This window comes from Oncorhynchus kisutch, linkage group LG20 (genome assembly GCF_002021735.2).
Source record: "Oncorhynchus kisutch isolate 150728-3 linkage group LG20, Okis_V2, whole genome shotgun sequence".
In the NCBI taxonomy this organism is placed as follows: Eukaryota; Metazoa; Chordata; class Actinopteri; order Salmoniformes; family Salmonidae; genus Oncorhynchus; species Oncorhynchus kisutch.
The window spans coordinates 26,550,655-26,572,502 of record NC_034193.2 but is presented as its reverse complement, the minus strand read 5'-3'; the positions used below and the strand labels follow the sequence as shown (position 1 = coordinate 26,572,502).

Here is a 21,848-nt window from a genome sequence, read left to right as displayed (position 1 = left end):
TGCAGTGGTGTAGTGGTGCCTGTTGAAGTGGGTCCTGTGTGAAGGAAAGGCTGTTTTCCCATCGATTTTTCAGATTTTCACTTTCAACATCACACTTTCAAAAATGTTATGCTGTAGTCTACAACAATGCTTAACCACATCGGCAGACCATTTGAGGTCTGGGAAAAAATCTACAAAAATACATTTATGGAGGGTGTAGTTGCCCTTTAAAATTCAATTGACCAAAGCAAATGCCCTCCCCATTGACACAAATCAGCATTATATCATTCTATCAGATAGGACTACAATGCATTCAACATTTAATTGGGATGTTTTGGGGGGGGAAGCCTTTAGAAATGTTCATGCAAACCGCTCGCAAATTGGACGAACATTTTTTTAAACCTGGTTTGCATACCCACTGTTTCCTTAGTTAGCATTTACTGGTAGATATAAGTTGAAAGTCTTTCCTACCTACCGCCTACCGATGTCATTCTTCTGTGAGATGCTCCATCCCTTACGAAAAAAGACTGCAGTAATTTTGCAGTGTAACTGCAGTTACAGTGCAGTATAATTGTAGTTCAACTTCAGTACACTGCAGTTATTTCTGCAATCACTGCACCCAAAATACCACAGTCGACTGCAGTTACTGAAACCTTTACTGCAGTTTCAAAACTGCAATCAGCCAACTTCAACCTGAAAGAGTGTGATATCTGCGGCTGGCGCTTTCATCCCGACCGCCTGGAGTAACACAGGCAGAAATGTGCCAAGGTAGCCTCCAATGGCAAAAGACGGGGGTTCTACGACTCCAGCGAGCACCGGTGTACAAGGGCACCAACCTGGATGGCTTCATCAAGCAATCTATTGATCCATGATTCATGTAATGCAGTGTCGATGTCCTCAAAGGCTCCCTGACCAAGACAGTTTATAACTCTACCCCTATTAGAGAAACCACTTATTTTCACCTCAATTAAAACACCTATTGAAGAAATATGAATCTGAATTGTTTGGATTTATCAGTGTATTTCAAAGAAAATATACAGTACCTGTCAAAAGTTTGGACACACCCACTCATTCAAGGGTTTTTCTTTATTTTTACTATTTTCTACATGGTACAATACTAATCAATACCTCAAAACTATGCAATAACGCACATGGGATTATGTAGTAACCAAAAAAGTGTTAACCAAATGTATTTTATATTTGAGATTCTTGGCTACCACTCTGTGAACAGCATGAGGCGAATCCGTGCACATGTGCAGATACTGTGTTTGACCGTGTGAAAGTCTTGCATCTCACTCATCTGAATATCTCTGGTGCTGCTCATGGCAATGTAATTTTGCAGAGTCTACCTTTAAACTGTCTTCTTCTATGACCATTTGCGTTTTCTCACTCAGGTTTGAATGGGAGATGGCTACAGGTAGTCTTTAATTGGATATTTCGCAACGAGAACATTAGTTGTAAATACATTTTTTTGTTGCAATTGATGTACAATCATCAATAGTCGTTCGTTTTAACTTGACAGGATGAAAACATAGAAAATAACACTGTTGTATTTTATCTTCTTTTAATGTTGATTAATAAAATGTTGCTGTTTAAAATGTTAAAATGATTCAAAACGTAAAACTTTTATTGTTGTGTTGGATGTACTGTATTCAAGCCATGTTAGCTACATAGGCTGCGTTTAGACAGAAAGCCCAATTCCGATATTCTTTCCACTAATTGGTCTTTTGACCAATCACATAAGATCATTTCACATCAGTTATTTTTCAGAGCTGACCTGATTGGTCAAAAAATTCCAATTAGTGAAACAAAGATCAGAATTGGGCTGCCTGTCTAAACGTAGTCATTGTAGTCCCTCTTGTCAGCTTAATATTGGCTGGCTCAAGAGTGGAAAGAAAGATTTCAAGATTGGCTTGATTTGACAGTGTTGCATTAACAACCAATTAGCTTTCTAAAGCAGAAGCAGAGACATTCTGGCACATATGCTGCTTTGGGTATATTAAGAAAAACAATGATGACACCGGGACACAAATTCTGAAATATTCTGTGTTTTACTCAACATAATGAATTGCAATGCTTCATAGCAAAATTTTGAATGGAATATTATACAGCACGTTCGGAAAGTAATCAGACCTCTTCCCTTTTCCCACATTTTGTTACGTTACAGCCTTATTCTAAAATGGATTTAAAGAATAATAAATCTCATCAACCTACACACAACACCCCATAATGAAAAATCCAAGCTATTTTTTCCCATTTATAAAAAATACAAAACAGTAAGTATTCAGACCCTTTGCTATGAGACTCGAAATTGAGCTCAGGTGCATCTTGTTTCCATTGATCATCCTTAATAAATCACATTTTATTGGTCACAAACACATGGTTAGCAGATGTTATTGCGACTGTAGCGAAACACTTCTAGTTCAGAGGGTGCAGCAATCTAACAATTCCACATCAACTACCTAATACACACACATCTAAGTAAAGGAATGGAATAAGAATATATATGTATAAATATATGGATGAGCAATGACAGAGCAGCATAAGCAAATACAGTATATACATATGAGATGAGTAATGCAAGACATGTAAACATTATTAAAGTAATTAGTGGCCAATGATTTCAAGTCTGTATGAATGCAGCAGCCTCTCTGTGTTAGTAATGGCTGTTTAACAGTCTGATAGCCTTGAGATAAAAGCTGTTTTTCAGTCTCTCAGTCCCAGCTTTGATGCACCTATACTGACCTCGCCTTCTGGATGGTAGCGGGGTGAATAGGCAGTGGCTTGGGTGGTTGTTGTCCTTGATTATCTTTTTGGCCTTCCTGTGACATTGGGTGTTGTAGGTGTCCTGGAGGGCAGGTAGTTTGCCCCCGGTGATGCATTGTGCAGACCGCACCACCCTCTGGAAAGCCCTGTGGTTGTGGGCAGTGCAGTTGCCGTACCAGGTGGTGATACAGCCCCGACGGGATGCTCTCAATTGTGCATCTGTAAAAGTTTATGAGGGTTTTAGGTGACAAGCCATATTTCTTCAGCCTCCTGTCTGCTGTTTCCTGAAGTACACGATTATCTCCTTTGTTTTGTTGACGTTGCGTGAGAGGTTGTTTTGAGTGCCCTCACCTCCTCCCTGCAGGCTGTCTTGTCGTTGTTGGTAATCAAGCCTACTACTGTTGTGTCGTCTACAAACTTGATGATTGAGTTGGAGGCGTGCATGGCCACGCAGTCATGGGTGAACAGGGAATACAGGAGGGGGCTGAGCATGCATCCTTGTGGGGCCCTAGTGTTGAGGATCAGTGAAGTGGAGATGTTGTTTCCTACCTTCACCACCTGGGGGCGGCCGTCAGGAAGTCCAGGACCCAATTGCACAGGGCGGGGTTGAGATCCAGGGCCTCAAGCTTAATTATGAGCTTGGAGGGTACTATGGTGTTGAATGCTGAGCTATAGACAATGAACAGCATTCTTACATAGGTATTCCTCTTGTCCAGATGGGATAGGGCAGTGTGCAGTGCCATAGTCGATTGCATCGTCTGTGGACCTATTGGGGAGGTATGAAAATTGGAAGTGGGTCTAGGGTGACAGGTAAGGTGAAGGTGATATGATCCTTGACTAGTCTCTGAAAGCACTTCATGATGACAGAAGTGAGTGCTACTGGGCGATAATCACTTAGTTCAGTTACCTTTGCATTCTTGGGTACAGGAACAATGGTGGCCATTTTGAAGCATGTGGGGAGAGCAGACTGTGATAGGGAGATATTGAATATGTCTGTAAACACACCAGCCAGCTGGTCTGCGCATGCTCTGAAGACGCGGCCCAGGGATGACGTCTGGGCCGGAAGCCTTGCAAGGGTTAACACGTTTAAATGTCTTACTCACGTCGGCCACGGAAAAGGAGAACCCACAGTTCTTGGTAGCTGGCCATGTCGGTGGCACTGTATTATCCTCAAAGCAGGTAAAGAAGGTGTTTCTACAACTTGATTGGAGTCAACCTGTGGTGAATTAAATTGATTGGACATGATTTGGAAAGGCACACACCAGTCTGTATAAGGTCCCACAGCAAAAACCAAGCCACGAGGTCGAAGGAATTGTTCGGAGAGCTCTGACACAGAATTGTGTCGAGGCAAAGATCTGGGGTAGGGTACCAAACCATTTATGCAGCATTGAAGGTCTCCAAGAACACAGTGGTCACCATCATTCTTAAATTTAAAAAGTTTGGAACCACCAAGATTATTTCTAGAGCTGGCCGCCCTGCCAAACTGAGCAATCGAAGAAGAGCCCTGGTCAGGGAGGTGACCGAGAACCCGATGGTCCCTCTGACAGAGCTCAAGACTTCCACTGTGGAGATGAGAGAAATTTTCAGAAGGACAGCCATCTCTGCAGCATTCCTCCAATCAGGCCTTTATGGTAGAGTGGCCAGACTGAAGCCACTCCTCAGTAAAAAAGGCACATGAAAGCCCGCTTGGAGTTTGCCAAAAGGCACCTAAAGGACTCATGGACCATGAGAAACAAGATTCTCTGGCCTGACGAAACCAAGATTGAACTCCTTGGCCTGAATTCCAAGCGTCACGTCTGGAGGAAACCTGGCACCATCCCTACGGTGAAGCATTTTGGTGGCAGCATCATGCTGTGGGAATGTTTCTTAAGTGGCAGGGGCTGGGAGACTAGTCAGGATTGGGGGAAAGATCAATGGAGCAAAGTGCAGAGAGATCCTTGATGAAAACCTGCTCCAGAGAGCTCAGCACCTCAGACTGGGGTGAAGGTTCACCTTCCAACAGGAAAATGACCCTAAGCACACAGCCAAGACAATGCAGGAGGGGCTTTGGGACAAGTCTCTGAGTGTCCTTGAGTGGACAAGCCAGAGCCCGGACTTGAACCCTATCGAACATCTCTGGAGAGACCTGAAAATAGCTGTGCAGCGACGCTCCCCATCCAACCTGACAGAGCTTGCGAGGATCTGCAGAGAAGAATGGGAGAAACTCCCCAAATACAGGTGTGCCAAGCTTGTAGCATCATACCCATGATGGCTCAAGGCTGTAATTGCTGTCATAGGTACTCAAAGTACTGAGTAAAGACTCTGAATACTTATGTAAATGTGATATTTTCGTTTTTAATTTTTAACCAATGTGCAAACATTTCTAAAAAACAGCTTTTTGCTTTGTCATTATGAAGATTGATGAGGAATAAACTCCATTTTTGTCACGAATATTACCGAAGGTGACTCCCCTTCTTGTTCGGGTGGCGCCCGATGCCCGACGACCACCGGTCTACTAGCTATTACCGATCCGTTCTGTGTTCCTTTGGTTTTGTCTGATTGGTATCACCTGTTTCTTGTTTGGTTGTTAGGGTGGGGTTATATAAGTTTGTTCAGCCCGCTTCTGTTTCGTGCGAGCTTGTTCGTCTGTTTTGTGTTAGTGATTTTGTTTGCATTTTCGGGTTTCGCGCTGTCCGTTATTATTTCTGATAATTTGTTTTCCTACTTTTGTTCATGTTATTTTTCCTGGACATTAAAGCGTGTTTTTCCCACATCCTTTTTGCTCTCTGCGCCTGACTCCACACCTCTTCACTCATTTATCGTAACAATTTTAATCAATTTTAGAATATGGCTGTAACGTAACAGAATGTGGAAAAAGTCAAGTGGTCTGAATACTTTCCGAATACACTGTAAATAATACATATTTCTTATTTTCAAAATATTGTACAACTTCCTTGTGAATGATGAAATTATTGAATTCTTAATTCCTGTCAAGTTGCATCACACCACCAATTAAATATTTTTTGTATGCACAGTGCTGGTATTTCCAACTGCTCTATTAGGACATCATTGATTGATTACTAATTGCGCTCGCCTGTTTCTTCCCAGCCCAAACCAGGTGCTGCTGTCAACTGGAAGCCGATCTTAAAGTTTCCAACATTTCAGAATAATTCATTAATACATTTTTGGTAATGACTTGGAAGTATGGCCTAATACTACCTAATACTATAGATGCAAGGAAGACATAGACATTTAAAACAATTTGTAGTATTAGGACATCAGGCTGCCTGATATTGGACTGTGTACTGAGAATGGCAGTGAGAAGCATTATTAGCTTATCAATTGACTTTTCTAAAATCGTGAATAATAGACCATATGAGGAAAAAAATTGTTGGAAGCAATTACTCAAGTCAAAATGGGCTTTTGGGTTATTTTCTCTTCCCCCTCCCTCCCCAACTTCCTCCCTAACTTCCTCCCTCTCTCTTTCTTTCCCTCTATATATATCCAAATACTTACTTCCAAATGTCTATAAATTAGCTGGCATACCCAAAATAGTATTTGAACCCAGCCAGGTCTGTTATAGTATGCTTTTTATTGTGTGTGTGTGTGTGTGTGTGTGTGTATATGCGCGTGTGTGTGTGTGTATATGCGCGTATGAGTGTGTGCACGTCGCATGTGCCTGCATATGTGTGTGGAGTATTTACCTTGACTGGCATTCACTGGGGGTGGGGCATCACTACTAATTCTGCTCTTCTCAAATTCCTCATGATACTTTATCTGCAAACAGACAGACGGACAGACCGACAGAACAGAGACATCATACATTGTACTGAGAGAACACTGCACTTTATAGATCGTTCCAGAAGGGGTCACTATGTTGCCAAATTCTGCCATCAACAACGCAATAGTCTAGGTTTGTGTGAAGTACCATTTTTGGAGGTATTGAAAAAAACAAAGAGGAAATTACAGTTCAAAGACAACAGTGATTTAACAATGAATACGTTTGCAACCAAGTTAAGCCCTGATCACATAACTTTGGTAGGAGGTTTGCTCTAAAGTTCTAAAACGAGATCACTTTCCCATCCACAACCATGTGCTAAGAAAATCCTACAATGGTTCCTTTCCTTGTTTCCTTTCCTTCATGACCACTTGTCTTAAAGGGCTGGATAGGGTTAGTAGTTCTCATAAACCTTATAGGAGACAAGTGGCCATGAAAGGAAAGGAGACGATCTGTCCGAACTGTGTTCGACTGCTGGAATGCAGCCATTGAAATTTGAGGATGGAGGAAACAGAGGACTGAATGTCCAGAGGAAGCGAAGTGCAGCCCTGTGTAACCAACTCGTCCTCAAACGACCTGAAGTAAACAAGCTTGGGAACTCAACAAACTACTAAGGAGCTTTAGAACGAGAGGAAAAGAGGGATAACAAATATAGAGTGTATGTAAAAGACAGAGAGAAAGACAAGAAAACAGAGAAAATAGCTAGAATAGAATAAATACAAAAACAGCTGGAAGCAGAATAAGGCAAGCATTCAGAAAAATCAAAGAGAGATAAAGAGTTAAGAATGTGAGACGGGCAGAGAAAGGGGAGGACAACAACGAGACAGAAAGACCAGAGAGAGAGAGGACATCTAGACAGAAACACAGAGAGTAAGAGGAAATAATGAAAGGTGAAACATAAACAGACAGAACTAGGAGGGAGTCGTGGAGGGGATTATGTTAGTTTGACACTTGAAGTCACATTTCAGACATTTCTTAGGGCCCCAGAAGGTGTTGCCCTATATGGTCAAACTCCCTCAGCTATGAGGAGAAAGTGAATGTCCACTCTCAGTTTGCTGCTGTTCCCCAGATAGACTCTCTCTCTCTCTCTCTCTCTCTCTCTCTCTCTCTCTCTCTCTCTCTCTCTCTCTCTCACTCTCACTCTCACTCTCACTCTCTCTCACTCTTTCTCCTTGGAGCAGCAGTAGCAGAGTGGAATGAGGAGAGATAGTGTTGAATTCTAGCCATGGCTCTCCATTATACCTCTAGGGAATACTACAGTCTCTAACGGTCTCATTCTTTTAGCCTTATCTGATATATGATATCGAGATGGAATGAGACAGATTGAGCCAGTCCATTTGACAAAATCTGCCTATTAGTTTGGTCAGTCAGGAGAAAATGAGTTTATGTTTGCTGATGGATAAAGGATAAGGGAGAGCACAAAACAGTACAGCCTGCAAAGAAGGACTGCAGTTTTGTACGTAGCACTATTAGCAATGGTTCTTGGTCCCAGATCTGTAAACCTATTAAGCGTAAACAGATGTGGGACCAGGCTAGTAGCAATGACCTTTGCAGCTAAAATCTTTTGGTCCAAAGTGAGAAGAGGGGGAGATAGGGAAGTGGGTGTAGTTCATTAGGAATGTTGACTCTATACTGGTTTAGTTCTGTTTTTGAAAATGTAGATACAGAGTAAATAGACTTACGTTGCTGATCTGGTCTTGCGTTTTCTTCACTCTCTGCATCTCCGGTGTGTCGGCCACCACGCTGAAGCCTTTCCCCTTGTTCTTCTCAAACTCCTCTTTGTACAGCGCCTGACACACGCAAACGCACGCACACACACACAGAAACACACACACACACACACACGGGTTTACAGAAAACCTCGCATACTAACAACATTTCTTCACTTGCTTACTTACTGTATGTCATACAAACACACATGAGCACATGACACATAAGCCATTACACTTAGGAGGGCTGAAAACAAAATACTGTACTACAATTATAACATTAGTGGTTACGATAGTGTTGATTGGGCAATGCATTCATGCTAAATATACTTTTTCTCCTCGTCTTATGTCTGTGAACCCTCCATATTCCGGAACGAAATTGCTCACATCCACAAAGAACTACATTCCCCAAATGCTCACCACGACGCCCAGATCCGTTCACCAGTTCTCTTACACGAAGATAGGTTTTTAAATGATAATTCTGCCAGACATTAAAGAAATCCAACAAAGTTGTCAATAGTGACACTCGAATCACAGAGAAACATGAATTATGACCTTCAACTTCCATTTGAATATTTAAAAAAGGTGTTGTTGATATAATTAAAACCAATCTTACAGTCAAAATGAAGGGAAGCTAATTTGGTACATGTCCTGTAATATGACACCTTCTAATAGCAAATGTTCATATTTTTGAAGGAGAAAAATATCATTTATAGGAATGGTAGAGATAATACATTCTTACTCAAGGCAAGCAACACGTGTTGATTGTATAGCTATGAGGGTTGTACATTTTATTTCACGTTGTTGCTCTGCTCTCACACAATCTGAAATTTCTGTGATGGGCTAACACTAGGCTAGCTAGCTAGCACTGGGAAACAAATAGGACAGGTAGCGACAGCATCACTAACGTTAGCTAGTAGCTATCTATGATTGAATTTGCTTTTAGAATGTAGTTATTTTCTCCTGTCTGTGTGGTTCATGTTTGTCAAACAGACAGTCTGTTCTCTTTCATTGACAGCTGGCATTTTCAAAGCAGTTCTGTTGATTTATGGGCAGGGGTATTTATGTTAGCTAACTGGCTGACTAAATTATCAAGCTAGCCAACTACCTAGCTAATTACCATATGAGCTAATCGGCCGTATCACTTGATAATTGTAGGTTTACTAGCTATCTGCCTAGATGTCAGTAAAGTCATGATAAAGGCAAAAGGCTCAGGCCTCATTCAGTGTGAGCTTTTGGCAGGACACTGGTACTTAACAGCTAAATTTAGCAAAACCATAGAAGGGAGGATGGTCAAGGAGGATGTGTGGCATATAATGCAAATGTCTAGCAAACCAAAGGTTGCGTGTTCGAATCGCGTCTGGGACAACTTGAGTACTTTAGCTAAAAAGTAACTTTACCTAACCACAACTTTAGCTAACCTCAACCATAGTGTTCTGCAACTACTTAGCATGTTAGTTAACCCTCATCTTAACCCTAACAGACCTGGAAAAATTATAGTTTTACTATGCTTTGTGGAAAGTAACTATTTTTTCCGGGGAACACATACTGTAGTTCCTTTGGAGGTGACTACAACTATTTGAATACAGATCCCAAAAATTACTACCAATATTTTGTACCGATAAGTTCAAATAAGTTATGACGCTCAACTACTGTATGAATCTTTCAACATGCCACTGAAAATGTTGAAGTCTGCAATTAATTTGACCATACCTGAAAATACTGCAGAGTAATTCAAAGCCATTTGCAAATATTGCAAACAGCAAGTTGGATGCTTAGCAAAAATAACTTCTAACCTCTATGTCCATCTGAGGTCAAGTGTTCTTGTTTCAAACACACACTATACCATCTTTAAAGGGATGGTTTACTCAGAATTTAAACTAACATGATTTTCTTGGCTGTAGTTTTGGGATATTTTGTTTCCTTCCGATACTTAATACCCATTTTTTGTTCCTGTTAGCATTTCCAGTAACACTTAACATTAAACTGTTCTTGTGCCTGTTTAATACAACTATAATTACTTTTGGAGCAACATTTTATTAGCATGTTGTTACATAACACTTTGGTAATTGCATTTTAATTCCATAGCAATGAGCTGAGAGTTTTGTAACGACTGTACACAAGGTACAGTGACTGTCCCATATTCCAATTATGTAATAACTCCATTACTATACAATTATAAAGCAATTTCCAAAGTCCTATGTAAAAACAATGTTGTTATTGTAATAATGACAAAGTTACAGCACATGTATAAGAACTTGATGTCAAGAATTACTGTACTACCTCTCACTCAATATGAAAATATATTTGTTAGTCATTTCGAAGCTGCAAAAGTGGTCTACTCTAATGTTGAGGTGATTCCATGTCCCTCATGTATTTCATTTTAGGCTATTAACTACATCATGCTGAATATCTAAGAACCCTCCAAACCATGTGCTTACGATCATTACATTCAAATACCTTCAAATATTATTTGGTTTTCTGAGAGGTATTCAAAATACTGTCAAATATTATTAGGTTTTTCCTGAGAGGTATTCAAAATACCTTCAAATATTATTTGGTTTTCTGAGAGGTATTCAAAATACTTTCAAATATTATTTGGTTTTATGAATTTGAATACCAAAGAAAACAGTTGCCTTTTAGTTGAAGCTCTATATAAACTATATTTGACTTCGTTGAGTATTTGAAAAGTTGGTATTTTAAAGTAAACTACAAAACATAACTAATTTCTGCCCAGGTCTGAACCCTAAACCCTAGCTTAGCTAACGTAGTCGCCTAACTAACATTAGCCACAAATGCGAATGCAACAAGATGTAAACTAGAAATCATGTTGTAGCTGATTGCCTTGATTTTTAGTTATTTGACTCAACTTCAAATTTTGCACAGTGTATCAATAGCAGTGGCAGATGTAATAAGATGAGTTTGCTGTACAGCCTTAGTGCATATGTAAAATTTAGGGCAGGGATGCTCATATCGAGCATACAGCCATGCAATCTACATAGAAAAACATTGGCAGTAGAATGGCCTTACTGAAGAGCTCAGTGACTTTCATCATGGCACCATCATAGGATGCCACATTTCCAACAAGTCAATTTGTCAAATTTCTGCCCTGCTAGAGCTGCCCCGGTCAACTGTAAGTACTGTTTTGTAAAGTAGAAACGTCTAGGAGCAACAACGACTCAGCCGCAAAGTGGTAGGCCACACAAGCTCACAGAACAAGACTGCTGAGTGCTGAAGTGCATAGCACGTAAAAACCGTCTGTCCTCGGTTGCAACACTCACTACCGAGTTCCAAACTGCCTCTGGAAGCAACTTCAGCACAATAACAGTTCATCGGGAGCTTCATGAAATGGGTTTCCATGGCCGAGCAGCTGCAAACAAGCCTAAGATCAGCATGCATAATGCCAAGCGTCGGCTGGAGGGGTGTAAAGCTCACAGCCATTGGACTCTGGAGCAGTGGAAACGCATTCTCTGGAGTGATGAATCACACTTCACCATCTGGCAGTCCGACGGACTAATCTGGGTTTGGTGGATGCCAGGAGAATGCTATCTGCCCCAATGCATAGTGCCAAATGGAAAGTTTGGTGGAGGAGGAATAATGGTCTGGGGCTGTTTTTCATGGTTCGGGCTAGGCCCCTTAGTTCCAGTGAAGGGACATTTTAACGCTACAGCATACAATGACATTCTAGATGATTCTGTGCTTCCAACTTTGTGGCAACAGTTTGGGGAAGGCCCTTTCCTCTTTCAGCATGACAATGTCCCCGTGTACAAAGCGAGGTCCATATAGAAATGGTTTTGAGATCGGTGTGGAAGACCTCAACCCCATCAAACACCTTTGGGATGAATTGGAACACAGACTGCGAGCCAGGCCGAATCGCCCAATATCAGTGCATTCCGTTTATAGCTAGGCCTACAACAGACAAAGAAGTTTGTACAACATGTCGTAGGCTGAAACAGACAAAGACGTCTGATCATCGCCGGGGGGTGAGTGTGTCACGTTCTGACCCTAGTTCCTTTATTTTGTCTTTGTGTTAGTATGGTCAGGGCGTGAGTTGGGGTGGGCAATCTATGTTAATTTTTCTAGGTTGTGTTTATGTGTTTGGCCTGGTATGGTTCTCAATCAGAGGCAGGTGCTGTTTGTTGTCTCTGATTGAGAATCATACTTAGGTAGCCTTTTCCCACCTGTGTTTTGTGGGTGATTATATTTTTCAGTTTCAGTGTTTGCACCATTCGGGACTGTTTCGGTTTTAATTTTGATTCTGCATTTTGTATTCATTCTCATTAAATTACATTATGGATACATACCACGCTGCATTTTGGTCCTCCGATCCTTCCTACTACTCCTCCTCAGAAGAGGAAGAAGAAATCCGTTACAGAGTGAGAGAACTGGAAGGGAGGGGAAAGCATCAGCGGAGCTACCGGAGCTACATAAAAACATTTGTGAATAAAGTATAACATGCGCAGAAGGTTGTTTGGCTGTCGGGAAGAGGCATCCAGAGAGTCTGGTCACCCAGCTAATATTCCTCACTGGATTCTGGAACTCCAATAAACCAATGGTGACTCCATACTCCAATAAACCAACGGTGACTCCATACTCCAATAAACCAACGGTGACTCCATACTCCAATAAACCAACGGTGACTCCATACTCCAATAAACCAACGGTGACTCCATACTCCAATAAACCAACGGTGACTCCATACTCCAATAAACCAACGGTGACTCCATACTCCAATAAACCAATGGTGACTCCATACTCCAATAAACCAACGGTGACTCCACACTCCAATAAACCAATGGTGACTCCACACTCCAATAAACCAACGGTGACTCCATACTCCAATAAACCAACGGTGACTCCATACTCCAATAAACCAACGGTGACTCCACACTCCAATAAACCAACGGTGACTCCACACTCCAATAAACCAATGGTGACTCCATACCGTTGCCTCCGCTCTAATATTTGTAAGGTTGCCCATGGAATGGTCTTCCCCAGAGCTGAAGATCCGAATCAGATTCTGTGCATGTTTCTTTACCCCTAATTTGCACACACATTTTTGTGGTCACCCTCGCTTCACATTTCTAACTTTCAATCGTGTAAGAACCAACGCTGGAGATGAGAAGCAGGAACAGGGAGTAGAACATTTAATGTAGCACAGACATGGAACAGGACAGGAACAGCGTCAGAACCAGGGAAGAAAATTACAAGCGAACATTAATGCTGACGCGGGGAACAGAGCTGGGGAACAGACAGATAAAGGGGAGGAACACAGGCGATTGAGTCCAGGTGAGTGCAATGAATCGCTGATGCCCGTGACGAGGGGAGCAGGTGTGTGTAATGATGGTGGTAGGAGTGCGCAATGCTGGGCAGCCTAGCACTCTCGAGCGCCAGGGAGGGAGAGCGGGAAGCAGGCGTGACAAATCGTGAGTGATAAGTTTTATCAGGGAAACATCCATGCAGTATCTGAATGTCAACCATTTCATCTCAATAATTTTCACAGGAATATGCAACTCTTCTTGAGTTATGTACAGTGTTGTTTTGAGGTACATTGTTGTTCTGAATTACGTACAGTGAGTAGATTTTAGAGCAGATGGTGTTAACAAACTGTAGCATACCTGTGTTTTGTTTCAATCAAAACACATATTTTGCCTAGTAGGGCTGTGGCAGTCATGAGATTTTGTCAGCTGGTTATCGTCATGCAAAAGTCTGCCCGTCTCGCGGTAATTGACCGTTTTTTAACATAAACAAGTTTAGCTGCATACAAAACGCTTTACGCACGCCTTTGAAACATTTACATTTAAAAAAGGTATAATAAGTCAATTTAATATACATCATCACAATAAATCTAATATTTATTTTAGTCAGGTCTAAAGAAACATGATATGAAGAAAATATATTTCAGAAGAACAGAGTTGGCCTAATGTATGTTATCTGGCTATGCTCCTTTCCATAGGATGTAGGCTTGTTAATTTAGCTGACAAGATATGTCCTGTGCCATTATATATATTATATGATTTTATAGTAAGAAGAATATAATTCGACTTAGCTGAATAAAATAGAAGGGATATTTTTCCCATTCTGGAGCGAGGGCGCATATGAAGTGGCTATGTTGAGCGTTAATGTGATCATTTGTTACAGGTCCTATAGAGTTATTTGCCAACTTTAATTGTGAATGATACCTAACAATGTCTTAGAAATCAAAACATATACAGGCTACATGATACGAATACAGGCTCTTGATGATTTGAGAAAGTAAAAAAAAAAAAGAAGCTTGCCTCACTTTCATCAAGTTATCATATCTTCACCCATCTTCACCCACCCTTCACCCATATTCTCAATGTAATATTGTCTTTATTAATATGTCAAATTAGTTTAGATGTACAATGGCCCATTATCAAATGGGCAGGAACAGGGGCAGGGGGAAAAGACATGTAGTCCGTATGCACTCGAATAGCGAATGAAGGCAACGCTCGGTTTTATAGTGGAGCTGTTGCTTAATATGAGCAGCTGATAACTAAATATAAGAACACTTATTTAACTCCATGCATCAACCCCTGTTTGAGGAGCATGCTCTCATTGCGCCGTGGGCTCTCCAACCCTGTTTCTACAGCTACCCAGTGCTTCATTTGAGAAACCATGTGAAATCTGTGAAATCTATTCGGGAACATTGATAGTAACATGTTTTCGCAACAAAATATATTTCACTAAACTGTTGACTGCCCCTCTACACGCTCAAGAAAGGAATAAAGAAGAGAGGAGGAGTAGATGGAAACACATGGTGGTGAGATACTCTGTATACCTATAGGTAATGTGTCACCCAATGAATTATGAAAATATAAAAAATGCCCTATTACTAGGCTGTTCAAAATCAAATACAAATTCACTATAATTGTAGGCTAACTGTAAGCCTTTGAGACTTGGGCTCATATGCCTAAGAATAAGCTCTAACGTGTATTGATGTTTTGAATTAATCGTCACCTGTCTATTTCATTGCGCTAGGCTTTGAAACAACATCCACAACGACCATGTTTTACACTCAGTTTCAACCTGCTGCTGAACTTCTTTCTTCATATTGATCATCACATTGAGGTGAGTTTTAAAAGCATGATACTGTTTTGATGATGTGTTTGATGATTTTCGATTGTATTTGCATTGATGTCAGAGTGGTTAGAGGGACAATAGAGCCCTGAGTACCAGGCCATTAGGACCTGATGTTAGTTAGCAAGTTGTGTACTATCAAAGCATGTCCGGTGTTCATAAAAGGAGATTACCGTGACTCAACGGTTACATGGAATTTTGACTCACCGCAACAGCCCTACCTAATAGCACCATTCTCCATTCCTCACTGAGATTCACCAGAGTAGCCTGTTCTAGGCACCCAAACAAGTAGAGCAGAAACTGTGCATATAGTGGAGAATTTGGCACATGCGGAGAAGCTTCGAACTTTTAGCTGTCAGGAAGAAGGTTCCAAAGAATTCAGATCCCCAGACACCCCCCGTAATTTTAAAGCCTCCAACTGCTGGGAGCCACAAGTACTAAAGTCATTAACAACAACCCATAGCAGAGAAGAGAGAGCTCCTCCTTGCCACACACACACACACACACACACACACACACACACACACACACACACACACACACACACACACACACACACACACACACACACACACACACACACACACAGATGTGAGTCATGTGCTTGCTATGCTATGAGGAATATGCTTTCTCAGTGAGGGAGAGCAGGGGTGCATTGACTTTTATGGTTATGCTTTATGAACAATAAAAAGGCCTTGCTCGTGTGAGTGAGAGTGAGGGGGAAAGGACCATACAGTGTTTACAGAAAGTACACTCCTACAATAGGAAGATTCTAAGAAGTTACTAAACATGAATATTGTTTAACATTACATTAACATTTCCCTTTTGTCAAACCTTCCCCTAAAAGTTTTACCAAATTGACAGACGAGGCATTTTTTTCCACTTAAATGTGAATGGCTAATCTTTGAGATATGGCTGTATCTACTGTCATTAAAGGCCCAGTGCAGTCAAAAACTAAATGTTCCTGTGTTTTATATATTTCCACACTATGTGGTTGGAATAATACTGTGAAATTGTGAAAATGATGATAATGCCCCTTTAGTGTAAGAGCTGTTTGAAAAGGCCGCGTGAAAGTTCTGTCTGTTTTGGTGGGATGGAGTTTTGGCCTGCCTGGTGTCTTCACCAGGTGGTAAATTAGTTAATAGACCAAGAAGACAGATAGTTCCAAACATTGGATTAGGAATCAGTAAATTAATAGGATCTGGTTCAAAACCTCTTTGCCAATAACAGGTTGTTTTCAGTTTTCAGTTTTTAGCTCCCCACATCCAGACAGTCCTAGCAAAATTGTTGCTTGAGAAATTGGTCTTTGGTAAGAAGCTATTTTTGTTTCTTTTTGATTATTTTAATTGATAACAACACAGTAAGGTACTTAATTGTCACCCAAAAATGATTTGATATTGATACAAAAAGAGCTGCATTGGACCTTTAACATCTATGGTAGTGGGAAGAATTGCATGTAACTCTGGTTGACCTTAAAGCCTCAGTCAAATATTTGATTCACGTTTGACTACCATTTTGTGGCTGCGGGTAGGCTTTACTGGTATCAGCGTGGCTAGTAATAGGTTTAGGTTTATTTAATCATCTTGGTACATATGTCAGAAACATACATAACATGTGATGTCATACAACAAGTGAAAAGATAAGACCAGCCTGAAAGGATAAGACCAGCCTTATCCATGACTATTGTTTTAGGGAAGAGTTATAGGTAACACTTCTTATGAATACCTTCTTCATAATGCATTATAAACACATCCACAGAGCCTTATTAGCTATGCATAATACACTTTAAGCTATAACTACATGTATAAAGGATTATGAGTTATTATGCACATGAGATTCTGTATTGGATTGTTCATCTTGGATTGGATCATCTTTGTTCATGGTAATGTACACTGAGTGTACAAAACATTAAGAACACCTTCCTAATATTAAGTTGCAGAACAGCCTCAATTCGTCGGGCATGGACTCTACAAGGTGATGAAAGTGTTCCACAAGTTTGCTTGCCCATGTTGACTCCAATGCTTCCCACAGTGGTGTCAAGTTGGCTGGATGTCCCTTTGATGGGTAACCATGGGTAACCATTTTACGTAGTTTAGCATGACATCTATTGTTGTGTATGCTATTTCATGATAATAATGACGGGGAAAATGACGGGGGAAATCAAGTCTCGCTCATTTGAGGTTATCTCCCTACCAATATGTAATATTGTATTTTAAGCCATTTTAACCTCTTATTCAGAACACCGTGGACTATCAAAGTAGCAAAATGCTTTATGGTTTTGTGTCATTTTCAGAAAGTGAATAGCTCAATTGATGGCAACAAATATTTGTGACAACTGAAGGTTGTAGCTCAGCCTCTGAATGTCAAACCGAGGATATCCCTATGTGCAACAGGATTGTGTCTTTCTTATGCAGTTTATGGTTGGTTGTTTCTAGCCTAAAGCATTGCAGAGATATTCATCATTATACATTGGTTTATTTAATAAGGATCTTTTTTTTTACCCCTCAAATCACGTAAGGCTCCGGAAACCCCCCAGGAAACTTTATCTCGACCCCTAGGTTGGTAACCTTTTGCAGTAGGGTGTCTGCAGTGCCCATGTTGGTAATTGCTGGATAGATAAAGTATGTGTTTGTGTGTGCGTGTGTGTTTCCATGGCCTCATTACTAATATGTGAGTTCAAATTGGGCCATGCAAAGTGTGTGTATATGTGTCTGTGTGAGTGTGTGTTAGTTTCTAAGGAGGGTAAAGAAGGATTCATCAGTTGTAGAAGGAATCCAATTGTCATGACAGCGGGGTAGAGAGTTGGGTTCAATCTGTCTTACTGAGTGACGGAGTAAGAGATGGAGATAGAGAGAGGAAAAGGAAGATAGAAGAGGTCATGCCACAGGATTAAAGAAAGATTACTATGGTAACTGGGTAGCAATGACGGGAGGAAAAAAGGTTAGAGAGAGGTTACAGTACGACACCAAGTGGGTGTGAGCCCTGCAAGGTAAGGTCTAATGCAGGCAGGATTTAGAAGTCTATCTCTGGGCACAGGAACGTGAATCTGGGTTGTCTTTGATTCCCAGCCTAAAATAAATTGGTTTCAACTTCAATTTGGTTAAAGAGGCCCTAGATGTTGATTTGAGGGCCTTTGCACTCTTATAAACGCTTATACCGCCCGAGTGGCACAGCGGTCTAAGGCACTGTATAGCAGTGCTAGAGGCGTCACTACAGACCCTGGTTTGTTTCCAGGCTGTGTCACAACTGGCCGTGATCGGGAGTCCCGTAAGGCGGCGCACAATTGGCCCAGCGTCATCTGGGTAGGAGAGGGTTTGGCCGTGGAGGTAGGCCGCCATTGTATAAAATAATTTGTTCTTCACTGACTTGCCTAGTTAAATAAAGGTAAAATAAATAAATAAATTATATGGGTATATACACACAGATAGGCAAGTTTCACACAGATAGTGTCCTGGACCACAAACAAAACCCCTTTTTCAATGGACAATCTCCATTGAAAGTACTTTGTGCGTTTTAGTCTAGGACTAGGTTGACTCTTTGTCTAGGAAACAGGCCCTTAGAGTTAAGTAGTATCAGTGTTCTAACCTGGCTGTTCAACATGCTCTGCTGTTTGAGTCGCAGGTTCTCTGGGGTGTCAATCACGGAGGTGAAGGAGCTCTTCGGGTAGTGCCTGCAACAAAGAGCCAAAGAGAAGAGATATTAGAGCAGGATGTGAAGAGGCATATGCAGGGTAAGAATGTACATTTCTTTCAATTTGGGCTTTTTTTTTGCCACTGTCAATTGATTTTCAGTGGAATTTTTGGGCCTTTCCAGAGCACTGACCAAACTAAACTTGGGTGGTTGAAGCTAAGGTAATCTATGTTAAGAAGGCCCTCCTATAATGCCCCCATCTGGAGAAGGGTGTGTGCACACAGGTAAAATACATCCTGGATTAGCAGTTAATCCCACCACACACACACTACTGTGAGTACACACACACACACACAGATGGACACGCAGCATGTCTGTGTCTGTTTGTCAGTTTGCCAACTGCACCCTGTCATACATCCTGTGCACAATCCTTTCTGGGTTCATTTGATCTAGTCCCCATAGGGGAGTGTGGGAGAAAATGTAAGACTTGTCAGACAACTGACAGATTTGTCTCTGTCTCTGTTCCTCCCTCCCTTCGCCCGTCTGTCTGTCTGCCTAGTCCCACTTCTCTATATCACCTTTTCAATGACATGACAATAGCCCTACTGTCTTGTCATTCCCGTAGCACATTGTAGTGTAGTTGGAGGGATCATTGTCTATCTGTCTGTCTGCCTGCCTGCATGAACGGAAATTCAAATGAAAAGCACCTAGCACACCATACAACGTGCTTGCAGTGCCTGCCAGACAGATACAAACATGGACGATAATATCAATGGTATGCTGTGTGATATACTCACATACTGCAGTAGGGTTTCTTGTCGAAGCCTTGGTAATTCTTCATGTTAAGGGTCAATTTGCACACCTCGCAGCTGAAACATCCTTTATGCCAGTACTGTGAAGAATGGATGGAGAGAAAGAGATGGAGGGAGAGATATGGACGGGTGGAGAGAGAGAAAGATGGAAGGACGGGGTAGAGAGATGGAAGGAGACAGGGAGCAGGGAGAGAGGGGGAATATGAGGATAAATAGCTCAATTACATGATTTAAGACTAGTGTCACGACTCGAGTATGACTAAATCTATGACTGTTGGAATGTTTGCCCCATGGGAAAAGCAAATCCAAGTGTAATGGCAAATTAAATGTAATCTACAATGACAGCATGGGAAAATTCCATTCTTCTAACATTAAAGCACAGCTGCACCACCGTTCCATGACTCACAAAACCACCATATCCTCCTGACCCGTGTGGACTCGGAGCGAGGTGACATGGGAAATTGAGTTTTCAGACTTGATTCAGAAGAAATCCATAAAGCAAGTGTAAAATATATTTGGAGGGATTTTTGTGCTTTCAACGTTCCAGATTTCACACACACACGCACGCACGCACACACACACACACACACACACACACACACACACACACACACACACACACACACACACACACACACACACACACACACACACACACACACACACACACACACACACACACACACACACAACATTATGTTCATACTGTTCACAATACCAGGGTTATTAACACCATGTTGTGGATGTAGAGAGGGACATAGAGATTTGTTGAGCTTCCAATTCACTGGTCATGTAAAGAGGAGAATGTATATCTAGCCTGTCATGCACACCTTGCAGTTGTAATTGCATGTTACAGCCTATTACAACAGGAATCAGCTACCAAACAGGGGATTAAAACGTAACATGGAGTAAATTGTATTATTATATATGGACTGGATGCATTTAGCCAGAGCTGGATAGATAAGCAATACTACCCACATCAGACAATGTTATTATAGGCTAGCCCATCCATTGTACATTTCCCAAAAGACTAAGCATAATGTAAACAAACATTGGCAGAATGTAGGCTATCATTGACACAGCAAAACTTGTGAACTCTTAGTGCAACTAGATCATTTATCATTCATTGTTTTTTTCCCTTCTATCAGCAGCCACCCATGCACCCAAAATGCGCTTGCACAAAGAAGATAGCCAACTCCCTCAATATAGTTTATTCTATTCTGTGAATATGCGTAGGCCAAATTGCGGCCGAATCATGCCTTACCTTGTCTAGACAATTCACTTTTTCCGTGGGGTAAACCATTTTACTGCATCTTCCACATAACGGATTCATGGCGAAAGGGAAAATCCTCTTTCAGAAATAACGGGACGCAATGAAATTAATATTCTGGTGTAGACCTATTGAAGCGAACCTATCCAAAATAGCGTCAGTTAAATCTGCAGATATTCTAAATTCCAATAGTCAGTTTTTTGACAGCGCACAATTCTTACTAGGTGCGCGCGTTCACGAAATTGATTAAATGAAAACTCGGTTGTGAGGCGAGAGGGAGAGGCTTATTTTCGGAGAGCGGAGAGGGAAGGCGGTACCGCTGTAATGATGTAGAACCGTCAAGCAGACTATTTGCTCCGTAATAACCTTATAAGGAGTACAGCAGATGTGTATTGTATTTGCTGTTATAAACAACATTGGCACAAGTATGGTTATGGTATTCAAGTCATTCGCAACTTGTAGTTTAGGGGGAGACCTACAGAAGTTGCAATCCTGGATGAGTGTGCCAAGTTCTAGGGCGTTGCAGTAGTCTCAACATGTACTAGTAGCTAGGCAAATAACCATCAAAGAAATAAAAACAAGCTCAGTCAGAGAACAATGATGCCATGTGTTAACCATTATTGGAGAAGAAAATGACAAAAATGACCCCCACCCCCATTAAAAACGTACATAATAGGCTACATACATAAATACACAAATATAGAAACCAGAATTGTGTTACCCCCTATTATGTTGTGGGGAATTAGACAAACGCATAGAATGGTTTGATCGACCAAGTGTTAAATTGAGAACATGCTCCTTTGGTGTCATGGACGCGATTTACA

The 21,848-nt window shown here is 41.2% G+C and overlaps 1 protein-coding gene across 1 annotated transcript in view; it reads right to left on the bottom strand.

The window, feature by feature from the left end:
• Positions 1-21,466, bottom strand: part of LOC109865557 (LIM and SH3 domain protein 1) — a 36,774-nt gene extending 15,308 nt beyond the window's left edge. The window contains exons 1-5 of the mRNA XM_020453830.2: positions 21,019-21,466; positions 19,740-19,834; positions 18,898-18,982; positions 8,185-8,292; positions 6,429-6,501 (exon numbers count right to left, since the gene is read on the bottom strand). Coding sequence (XP_020309419.1) covers positions 6,429-6,501; positions 8,185-8,292; positions 18,898-18,982; positions 19,740-19,834; positions 21,019-21,087 — 430 coding nt within the window. The 5' untranslated portion in view covers positions 21,088-21,466. The remainder of the gene's footprint in view (positions 1-6,428; positions 6,502-8,184; positions 8,293-18,897; positions 18,983-19,739; positions 19,835-21,018) is intronic.
• Between the last annotated feature and the right edge of the window lie 382 nt (positions 21,467-21,848).